The 12114-nt window shown below is 37.7% G+C and overlaps 1 protein-coding gene across 8 annotated transcripts in view; it reads left to right on the forward strand.

The window, feature by feature from the left end:
- Positions 1-12114, forward strand: part of Ppp4r4 (protein phosphatase 4 regulatory subunit 4) — an 89080-nt gene that overhangs the window by 43749 nt on the left and 33217 nt on the right. For 4 of the 8 annotated variants that reach the window (XM_052738857.1, XM_052738858.1, XM_052738860.1 and 1 more), the window contains 5 exons: positions 460-564; positions 4405-4552; positions 4981-5054; positions 7108-7214; positions 9866-9973. In XM_052738857.1, coding sequence (XP_052594817.1) covers positions 460-564; positions 4405-4552; positions 4981-5054; positions 7108-7214; positions 9866-9973 — 542 coding nt within the window. The remainder of the gene's footprint in view (positions 1-459; positions 565-4404; positions 4553-4980; positions 5055-7107; positions 7215-9865; positions 9974-12114) is intronic. The other 4 variants (XM_052738861.1, XM_052738859.1, XM_052738863.1 and 1 more) reach the window with 1 other exon arrangement.

Genomic DNA, 12114 nt, shown 5'->3' on the forward strand with positions numbered 1-12114 from the left:
TTTAAATTCCTATTATCTAAGTTGAAACAATCAGTGTTGTAATGTACTTTTCGGTTTTACTTAGTAATTTTAGAACATGTGAATCTAGGATATTGGCTCATTAGGAGTAAGCCAATAGTTTCCTAATGCTTCTCTCTGTTGTATATTGGGAAGAGAAAAAATTTTTTCATGGATATAATACAGGTTCACTGGAGGCAGTTATTTCCCTCTCTGCAGGAGGCAGCACACTGTTTTATAATACCCTAACTAGAGTGGATTACAGAAGTACCTAGCATGTTCTCCTTCCTTCAACAGGACTAGTTTTAAACACTTTGGAGCGTCCCATTATGCCACTGATGAAATACCTCATTTCTTTTTTGAAGAGTTTAGACTGGGCTGCCTGCCAAGCAATAGTATATAATAGGAATGGTAACTGCCTTCAGGCATGCACTTAAGCAAGTGGAGGAATTTACTTTTCAGTGTCTTCCAAGGTCTACGAGGATGCACACTTACTTATTTATCCCAAGAGTATGGATTTCACATGTGTTTGTTCAGAGGTGTGACTCTGGAGGAAAACACTTATTGGTAAGTATGAGATTTATTATATTATATTTTAGAAAAAAAAGTTTAGAAATTAATTCTTTTCTTTTTTCTTTTTCTTTTTCTTTTTCTTTTCTTTTCTTTTTTTTTTTTTTTAAAGCAGTGAGGAAATCTCTTAGTCTCTCCTGGTTTCTTAACAGTGGACAGTCCCAGATGTTGAAGTCAGCACAACAAGAGAAAAACCTAAATCCTGATAAGAGTTGAGGATTTTTCAAAATTAAATGCAAAATAGTTGGGGCAAATGTTGCTGCGAGAGTCAAGGTTAAGTCATATAGTAAGAAGACAAAGCCGGAAATTCTTCCTTTTTACTTTGCATGCACTTTGCCTCTGTGCAAACCCAGGACATAAGGACGTTAGGTGCCAGGAAGCAGCTCTTGGAACTTAAAACAACAACCCATGTGAACTGGAATGCACATGTAGCTCTCACCACTTATTTGATTACAAAGCCCTTTCTGTTTCTAAATAAAAGCTATACCTTTCAAACCTGTAAGTCTCTATATTGGCTGCTCAGATTTTTTTAATGTGTTCTCCAGATCCCAAATGGTTTGTATGGAATGAATATTTATTCTGGAAACAGCAAAGCAAGGGTGATAGGAAGGTTGGTTTCAGAGACTAATTATATCCTCTGCCTTAACATGCCTTTTCTTTTTCTCTCAGCCAAAGACTCTTAAGATATGGGGCTTTATGAGAGTTAACCATATTGCATAAACATTTGCCATAGCAAAAGTCACTGTGAGATTTCCCTCACTGCCCCATGAGGCTTAACGTTGGTGAATGGACATGTGGGATCTGTGAGGAAGAAGTCAGTATGCAGAAGAGATTTGGTGGGTTGTAGGGTATTTGCTCAATGGTCAGGCACAAACACTTCATTGCTCTGGTGGTCCTTCTGCTGGAGTATTAGGTATGTTATTTCCACCTGATGACTGGCATCTGTTTCACTGCACTAAATGAAGCAAGGACCATGGGCACAGTATATAAATAGTGGTGACAGTTGTTGGAGTGGAGCATAGCAAGAGCAGCTTTGTATGGACGTAGTTGAAAGAAGAGTGAGAACGTGGACCTGTGTGTTTGGCCTTACCTTCTGTCTGATTCTGCCAATCCCTAATCTTTAGGACCTACCTCAAAATTTCTTGACACTATCTTTTAGGAGCTGTTGAAAGTATGTAGGAAGAGAGAGAACACCCAGAGCAGAAAGTTCTATCCTGAATGCATGCTATGTGGTCAGAGTCAGAGTTACAGTGGGCCAACAGACAAGAGTCCTCACAGTCATAAAAAAATTCTCTTTCGGCCGGGCGGTGGTGGCGCATGCCTTTAATCCCAGCACTCGGGAGGCAGAGCCAGGCGGATCTCTGTGAGTTCGAGGCCAGCCTGGGCTACCAAGTGAGTCCCAGGAAAGGCGCAAAGCTGCACAGAGAAACCCTGTCTCAAAAAAAAAAAAAAAAAAAAAAAATTCTCTTTCTAGGAGAGGTAGACCATACTCAAAGGGCTGTGCTGCATGTTGGGTGATAGCTTAAGCCTTTCCCAGGGCTGATGAACTGGGGGTGAATGTGTTAGGGAACATGATATTTGCATATTCATAAGTATGTCCTTTTTGAGAGTAGAATGCATAACATTTACTTTTGAAGTGGTTTAAAATAGGACTGTTGAGGAAGACTCATTTTAAAAATGGTATCAGAGTACAGGCTTACAAGAAGAGGTCAGGGAGCCACTATGTGGAAATCTGGGCAAAGGAGGATTTGTGAGTAGATCCTGGAAGTCACCAAAACAACTTGGACTCTGAGTGAGAAGGAAAGCCATAGGCGGATCTGAGCAGAAAGGAGCATAGTCTGAGTTAATTCTTGAGAGAATCTCTCTGGTTCCCTAGTAGAAGATAAGAGAGGGGCAATGATGAATCAGACTAGATAAAGATTATTTGAATAATTTAAGCTGGAGTTGATGGTGGTTTGGACTAAGATAATAGTGGGAGAGGTGATAAGTTAAATTACAGATCTGTTTTGTAGGTAGATCCTTTTGATGGGTCGAATGAGGTAAAAAGAGGAGCTAAGGATGACCTTGAAGTTTGTAGACTAAGAAGCTTGTGAAAACAGTTGTCATTTACTAACAGAGATGAGGAATGTGACAGGAAGCATAGGTTTCAGGACAAGACCAGTGAAGATGTAGGCAAGGTGCTGTTCCTTCTATGAACTCAAGGGTAGTGTAGAGAAAAGTACTGGATGTACAGTGGTCATTATTTAAATGATCATTTGCATAATAAGTTAGTAAATTGTACAAATAAAAGCTGTTTAAATGATTTAAATTTGTATGATGGTCATGTTGTAATTGACTTTTATTATATAAGGAAATAATGCAGAAAGGTTAGTTTTCCTAAGATCACAAAAACTTAACTTTATAAGTGTCATGACATTCTGATAACTTTGCTCTGCCAGTCACAAAACTGACATATAAGTGAAATTATCACAGTTTATATAATTGAGCAAAAAAAATTCTTCTCTGCCTTTACATTTTACAGACACCCCTAAAACCAACAGGCTTGTAGAGAAGTACAGTTATCTCAACATTTGATAAGGCTTACTTAGTTTATTTTTTCAGCCTTTGATGTAGTAAAAGTGTATATTTTAACGTAGGCTTTAAATTTGAATATTCGTGTTCAAATTTTTAAATGGCTATGAATAAAATTTATTGTTTAAAAACATTCTTATATTTAAGAAACACCCTTAAATTGTTTACTTCATGGTAATTTATTCGCTGATCAGTTGTATCAAGGGGAAAGAAACTGCATTTACACTTTTTTTGTTTTTGTTTTTGGAGATAGGGTCTCACTGTGTAGCTCTTGCAGGCCTGAACCCCTCTGTAGATCAGGATGGCCTGGAACTCACAGAGAGATCCTCTGCCTCCCAGTACTGTGATTAAAGGTGTGTGCCACCACACCTGGCCATTTGGGCATTCTTAAGTATTTCCCTTCTTACATGAGAATGTATAATGTTTATTTATTTTAGATTTGTTCTATTTTTAATTATGTGTAGCCTTGTGTATCTGTCCAGGGGTATGTGCATATGAATGGGGTTATCTTCAGAGGCAAGAAGGATCCATTAGATCCTTGGAGCTAGAGTCACAGGCAGTTAAGAGCTGCCTGACCTGGGTGCTGGTTGAATTGAATTCAGATCCTCTGCCAAAGCAGTACAAGCTCTTAGCCACTGAGTTCTCTCTTCAACCCTTATGATGTTTATTTTTGAAACAGAAATACAGGAATGAGAATACGTGCGATTGAGCTTTGACGTTATTGTGCTCAGTAAGATGACATCTGCATATTGCTATTAGCAGTGTAAAAGTTCAAATCCATCAAAACCACCTACTCTGGAAATCATCCCAAATTCCTCATATACTTACTGTCAGCACATATTAACTGAATGTAATTTTAAATCATGCTTTAACATCTGTTCTTCATTTTAAATAATTTTGTCTTAAATGTTTAAGATTTCAATAATAAGTTCAAATAAAATTTTAAATAAGAAAAACAAACCACCTACTCTGTTCTTTAAAATTTTACATGCGGTTTATCATTTTCATCCAGTAAAGCAAAAGAATGTTATTTATTGTATAAATTCTTAAAACATTTAAGATTTCTTAAGAAATTTATCATTGACTGAATTAAATATTAGGGACAGGTTAATATGGTCCTCTTAAGTAATAAGAGGTACATCCTTAAAGGTTGTATTTAGTGATATGTGGAGTATGACTGTTCACTTTCTGTAACCTTGGCTCTTTTAAGCATTACCCTTCTGACCTCTCATCTCTATAAATAGCTAATTCTTTCTGATCACACAGGAAGTCCTGCATGTTGCAAGCGTGGAAATGCAGCTAACGGCTGCAGTGTCATTTCTGACCATTCTGCAGGAAGAATCAATGTCAGTCCACACCTATGCACACTCCTTTCTGCAAGTCATTCTCCTGCACCTGGAGCACAGGGACACAGGTCAGGGCCGAGCATACTTAATTACATTCCTGTTTATGGTATCTAGCAAATGGCTGTGGTTCATTTGCCATCTATGGGCCTAATGAAAATAGCTGAGATCTCTCTAAGAAATACCCCTGGGAACAAGAACACACTAGTTTCTCAGGGTTATTATTTCCTTAGATGTTTTTCTTTACATTTATGTTCATGGGGTTATCCTACAGTGAAAACAGAATACCTTGAGTTAGAATTATCTCCTTCAAATTATTTTTCAGTGTTTAAAATTTTCTAAAGTTAGTCAAGACAAAAGCTGTGGAAAATGTCTTAGAATAGTAATAATAATTCTTCTTATTTTGTAATAAAATGTGATTGCGACTGGTAATGGATGAGTTGAGAGTGCACTTGCCCCTGAGATGTTTAACCCGGCATGTTGTGTCTTTGCCCATTAGGTGTCAGCAATGCATGGCTGGAAACACTTCTCTCTGCAATAGAATTATTACCAAAAGAAACTCTGAGGCATGAGGTAATACTGTGTTTTTTTCTCTCTCTCTTTTTTAAGGAATAAGATTGTTTTCCATTGTGAAAGCAACATAATTCAGAAAATGTAAGGAAGAAAAGTAATTTATACTTCTGTAGTTGGCTGCTTTTAAGTTTTTGATATATGTCCTTCAGATTTCCCCCTCTGTGTGGTTGCTGCTTATCATGTCAGTAATTGTATTGAATCTGAGAGTGGTCACTTTTCACTGAACATTATTTCCTGTGTGTAGTTGCAAATTATTTTACTTGTTACATGTTGGAAGCCATTTTCAGTCTTAAATTTTACTATCAAAGCATCTCTGTAGAGCTTTTCAGGTAGTTTTTTAACTGTGGCATCCACAAAGGTGGTATCGCCTGGTAAGAAGACATTAATATTCTTAAGCTCTTCACTAAACATGTGAAATGTAGTTACCCTGAGTTTTTATTAAAAATAGTGTTCCACTGAGCCTGTGACTTAGTTGGTAGACTGCTTGCCTAGTGTGCACTAAAACCTGGGTTTGATCCTTAGGTTCTTATACCTGCAATCTTGGCACTCAGAAGGAAAAGGTAGGAAGATTAGGAGTTCAAGGTCCTCCTTGGCTACGTTGTGAGTTTGAGGTCAGCCTAGGTTACATGAGACCCTGCTTCAAAATCAACAACAAAAATGGTGTTCCAGCTTAATTTGATAGGCTAAAAGCATGACTGCATTTTAATTGGAAATGTTAAATTATACTGTTGACTGTTATGTCATATATTATATCAAATTAGTTGTATTTTTTTTTTGAGACAGGGTTTCTCTGTGTCACAGTCCTGGCTGTTCTAGAACTCACTTTGTAGACCAGGATGGCCTCGAATTCACTGAGATCCACCTGCCTCTGCCTCCCGAGTGCTGGGATTAAAGGCTTGCGCTACCACCTCCCAGTATCTTTTATTTTTATTTTAATTTTTTACTTGTACTTATTCTTTAGAAATTATCTGATCCTATCCTTTAAGCACTATTTACATATTCCATCTCTCTGCCATCTTTTGTTACATTTGTACATATTTGTATAAGATTATTCACAGTTGGTTATTTGCCTTTTAATTTCCAGTATGGTTCATTCAGTCCCTCTTGAAAGATTTTTATTATAAATTAAGATGACAGGCTAGAAAAAATGGGCAGCAAATCTGTCCTCTAGCAATCTTGAACATTATCCCTGTATAGATTTCTTTGCACACATACCATGGTAAAAAGTTATTCATTGAAATACCCTCCACTGATTTTATTGTGTCTTTGTCCTTATTATAGTTTGTCATTCTGTCACAATACCAGAATGCTCTTTAAAATGGCAAGTTTTATCCAGTTATAAGAATGTGTACCTGATGACAAGTAGCTGGCCATCACACATATTGCACTGAGCACAATGTAGAGACATGCTCTTTGTGTTTTTGAAGAGCAGTGTAAACGTGAATGAGGCAATCGCTACTCAGGAGTGCTCAACATTTCTAGCATGTGATCTTTGATAGAATCCTTGGGATGAGAAATAGCAAGGTTAAAAATTAAAGAGTTGGTGCTAGAATAACAGACCACCATTCATAATTCTTTGCAGTGTGCCATGCTATTGAATGTTTGAGTGCCTAGTATATGCATAATATAACACCAGACTTTGGTTATTATGTTCAAGTAGCAGAATTTCCTAAATAGATTTTTCTGTATTTTTAGGATAAATATAAAACTCCCTCTGAAAAAAAGTACAGAGTATCTGGTAACTAATTTGCTTTTCTCTGTTAAAAATGTATTTTCAAAATTATCTTCATATGCACGCAGATCACTGCAGTGTTTTCCATGAGCTTTACTCCAGTGCTTTCTCCTAATTGGTTTTAATTGCGTAGTTTGACATCTTTTCCTTAGCCAAGAAGACCAAGAAAGTGCTCTGGGTTAAGAGTGACCATGTATCTCAGTTGTAATGTATGTTATTTAAAAGTGTTTAAAACATAAAAACATTCTTTGAAGAAGTTGATGTTAGTGTCAAGAATATATAATACTTCCTACATTTATTTTCTAAATTGTTTCCTTTTAGATTCTCAATCCACTTGTTTCCAAGGCACAACTTTCTCAAACTGTCCAGTCGCGTTTAGTTAGCTGTAAAATTTTAGGAAAACTAACCAACAAATTTGATGCCCATAGGTGAGTATGTATGTATATTTTTTGTCTCTTTTATCAAATTAAATTGATTTAAAATATGTAATGGCTATATCAACAATGATTACTTTTATATTATTCTACATTACTCACAAACTTAACCATTTTAGCTGTATAGACTTCTCAGACAGAAATCTACTTCCTGGAAGCATTTCTTCTCAGTTTCATGGATTTTCAAGATCAAGTCTTCCTAATCCCATACCATGTTTTCTTGTGAAGATAAAATAGCATTATCTTGGGACTTCCAAAATTGGTAAACATGACATAAAGATAAGATCTCTTACATCACCATTATGAATTCTTTATTTTGAATAATTTCATAACAGAGCATGTCTACAGTGTACATGCTGCTCTCTACCTAGATAACAAATGACACATGTTCACACTTGGTGTGTTATAACATGAGAGTAAACATCAAAGCAGAAGTATATTTTGACTGACAGTTGCCAGAATCAGACATTGCATCGCTAAAGCCTTTTGAATTAGCTATTGGCATTTAACTGCTGGGACAGATACTGTTATAAGTTACAAGTAGCTGATGATAACATTCCAATTTAATAACACATGTGAAAATGCATTATAAACTGGTAAACCTAATGTTAAAGTATATGGTTAATAAGGCAAGTTATGATTTTAAAGAATATTGTAATATTATTCTTTAACAATGTCACACACACACACACACACACACACACACACACACACACACACACACACAAAGCATATGTAACCCAAATGCCCCTTTACTCCCATTAAGCTCCTCCAGATACTTCCCTTCCCACTTTCATGTCCTCTTTCTCTTCTTTTTGAAAAATAATCTACCAATCAGTGCTGCCTGCATGCATATGGATGTAGGGCAACCTATCCCCCCACCCTGGAGAAAAGCAACCCCCCACATAGCTATTAGTTGCCAGTAGCTCCTCAGCTAGGGGTAGAACCTCATGTGTCCTTTTCCCATCCATGCTGGACTGTCAACTATATTCCTGACTTGTCCTTATGCCAGTAAGCACAGCTGCTGTAAATTAACGAGGACAACAGCCATGCCATGTCCAGAAGACAGAATTTCACAGCATGTCTCTCCATCTGTGTTTCTCACATTCTTCCTGCGCTCTCTTTCTCAGTGGTCCATGATTCTTGCAGGGCTGGCCAATTTAGGGTTGAATACTCAGTGGGCACTTACTCTCAGCACTTTGACTAGATGTGAATCTTTGTGCTGACTTCTCCTACCACCAAAAGAAGCATCATCTTTAGTTGAGATCCACACTAATGTATGAGAATACATAAATCCTTATAAGGCAGTTTGACAACTGTTCATTTAGCAGAACAACTGTGGTGAGTTTCTACCTAAGGCCTATACCCTCCCTAGCTGTGGGCTTTTGACCAGATTTACAGCAATAGGTATGGATTCTGTCTCATGGAACAGAACTAAAACCCAATCAGAAAGTAGTTCCTTACTACCATAACAGTCATGCCACTTTTGTACCAGCAGTCACATCTTGCCTCACAGGTCAGTATTGTGGCATGCAAGATCAACCACTGGGTAATTCTATTGATAACTTTTCTCTACTGGTCACCTGCATTGTACCTTCTGGAACCATGAAAGCTAGCCAGCAGGGTAGAAGTTTTCATGTCAGTTATGGCTTGATTTCTCTATGTCCTACAACTAAAGTATGTTGTGTCTTAAGTAATAGGGTCTTACTATATAATTACATGGGAAGCCAAGAATCTCACTAGTAGAGAGATATCCCACACCTGGCACCAACATTTTCATTTAATAACCCATGTCTTCTTTGGAAAGAAATATTGTATACCCATGCAGGGTTCTGCCTTTCAAACTCCTTTATAAAAAAAATTGTACCTTAAAAATTACCTGACAAAGCAGTAGTTTTCCTTAAAGCTTTTCCATATACTTTAGTTTTGGTTAACACACTGTCTCAGTCAATGTTCTGTTGCTGTGAAGAGATGCCATGACTATGGCAACTCTTACAAAAGTAAGCATTTAATTGGGGTTCGCTTATAGTTTCAGAGGTTTAATATGTTATCATCATGGTGGAGAGCATGGAGGCAAGCAGGAAGACAAGGTGCTGGAGAGGTAGCTCAGAGTTCTACACCCAGGTTTTCAGGCAGCAGGAAGAGAGAGAGATACTGGTCTTGTCTTGAGATTTTGAAACCACAAAGCACATTGCCAGTGACACACTTCCTCTAAAAGGCCACATCTCCTAATTCTTCTCAAGTAGTGCCATTCCCTGATGACTAAGCATTCAAATATATGAGCCTGTGGGGGTCATTTTTACTCAAACTACCACACCCACCCTCCACCTCATTTATCCCTCCATTCTCCTGCTTCAATCCCTGCTTAAACCTTTAATTCTCAATATTCCCCCTGTACTATTTTCATATCGTAAATACTCTCCTATCCCCTCCCTCAAAGCCTCTTCCTCCCACCATCTCACGTGCCCTTTCTGGCTTCCTGATTTCTACAGACACTCCATATTAAACATACAAATCTAAAAATTCAAAGATGTTCTCTTTCATATGTGGTAATTTGAAATTTTGAGAATTATTTGAAAATATTAGTAAAAAATGTTCATCCATTTACATGTGTTTTTTTTTTTTTTTAAATCTGTCTTCCTCAGCATTAAAAGAGAAATACTTCCCCTGGTAAAATCACTCTGTCAAGATGTGGAATATGAAGTTCGATCTTGTATGTGTCGGCAGTTAGAAAATATAGCTCAGGGCATTGGGTAAGTGTACTTCCAAGTCCTTATGCCACACAGTTTTATTTCCAGATTGTGAGACAGGCATATCCTGCTCATGTATTCCATGAAAGTGTGCTATTCATTTCTTTATGTGCTTTCTCCAAATGATCATAGCAGGCCTCTCCTAATATGTCTACAGTAAGAGAGACAAGAGGGGATGTGTTTAGCATGGCAGAAGATATTCAATTAATATCAGTTTCTTTCTTTCTCACCCTGGTTATTCAGTTATAGTTCTAAGCAACCAGGTCCAACTAGGGACCATGTCCCAGCAGAAACCATATCTGGACTATAGTTGAATGTTTCTTTTGGATGACCTTATCCTGGCTATATTTTTAAGTGTTTTAGGTGGGTTTGCTGTCATTGAAGTGTGTCCCTATGCAATTCCAAGCTCTATGTGCTTCTGGATTTGTGGCTCTTCTTGCCCTTTGGGGACATACTGTTCAGGAAGTAGAAACACAGGACAGGCAGTCCACCCTCTGCTTAAAATTAGCTCCCAGGTCAGGGTACAAGTATAGTATTAAAGGAAATATCTAAAAAACCATCTTGGGAAATGATTTTTGTTTTAAGGATTCTAAAGTTAGTGGAGAAACATTGGTGTCTTATTTTTAGTAGATACTGCATTGATTTCATCTGTTATTGTTTTTCACAGATAAGGACAGTGAGCTTATGGTAATGGTGGCTTTGGAAAGCTTTAGGATATCACTAACAGACTCAGGGCATAGTCATATACTTTGTGCTATGTCTGCTAATCAGTTCTTTTGTTTTGATCTCAAAACTATTTTCTGGTAAGTCTTCTGAAGCTACATTATTGTTGTTGGATCACTGTGGACTATAATTAACTCAGTCTCATCTAAACCTATGCTTATGAATAAGAATCAGAATTTGATTTTTTTACCACCTGACTTTTTTTTCTTGTTTGAAAAATGGGAAGGCCATGTTTCTTAGTTATGGTTCTATTGCTGTGAAGTGACACCATGGGCAACTTATAAAAGGAGGCATTTGGCTGGGGGCTTGTTCACAGTTTCAGAGGGTTAGTTAATAGCCATCATGGTGGGAAGCAGACAAGCATGGCACTGGAGCAGTAGCTGAGAGCTTTACATCCTGATCCACAGGCAGCAGGCAGAGAAAGAAAGAGAGGGAGGGAGAGAGAGACAGAGACAGAGAGAGACTGGGCCTGATGTGGCCTTCTCTAACAAGGCCACATCTCCTAATCCTTCCCAAGCAGTTCCAACTGGTGACCAAGCATTCAAACATAACCAACCATCACACCAAGTATGTTCAAATTTTGGGATTTTTTTTTTTAAGGATTAATTTATGAAAATAAAATTACAGAGAATATACCAACTTCAGTAGATTAGAATCTTTTAATGAACCAATTTTCTTGACCACATATGCATATTTATTTACTGCTGAGTTCTCTTGTCTTATTACAAATGTAATTACAGGACTTTTCATGGTCCTGATAACTGAAAGGTAAAGGTACCTTATTTCTAGTTGTGTCAGTCAGCTTTCCATTGTTTTAACAGATGCTGAAACAGCTTATGGGGAGAAAAGGTTTATTTGAGTCATCATTTAGAGGTTTTTCCTCTTGCTTTTGGGTCTCTAGGGAGACAGCACATCATGGTGTGTAACACAAATCTTAAAAGGTCTTATTAATTAAAAACAAACCCAGAGCCAGGTATTGGGGTGAATGCTGAATGATCAGAGAAACAGAACAAACCACAGCTAACCTTACCTTCTCAGCTGATCCTGTTTCCTCAAACTGGAAGCCTCTGAGCCCTCATCCGAATGGATCTCAGCTGAACTGCTGTTGAAAGCCTAAAAACTTAAAAACCTAGTTCCTGGTTTTCATGCCTTATATACCTTTCTGCTTCCTGCCATCACTTCCTGGGATTAAAGGTGTGTGCCACCATGCCTGGCTCAATTTCCAGTGTGGCCTTGAAATCACAGAGATCTGGATAGATCTCTGCCTCTGGAATGCTAGGATTAAAGGCATGTGCTACCACTGCCTAACCTCTATGTTTAATATAGTGGCTGTTCTGTTCTCTGACTCCCAGATAAGTTTATTGGGGTGCACAATATATCAACCACAGTGGTGGAGAGTGGTGGAGCACAGCCATCACTTC

The sequence above is a fragment of the Peromyscus californicus genome, unplaced genomic scaffold (assembly GCF_007827085.1).
Source record: "Peromyscus californicus insignis strain IS unplaced genomic scaffold, ASM782708v3 Scaffold_15__1_contigs__length_86483966, whole genome shotgun sequence".
In the NCBI taxonomy this organism is placed as follows: Eukaryota; Metazoa; Chordata; class Mammalia; order Rodentia; family Cricetidae; genus Peromyscus; species Peromyscus californicus.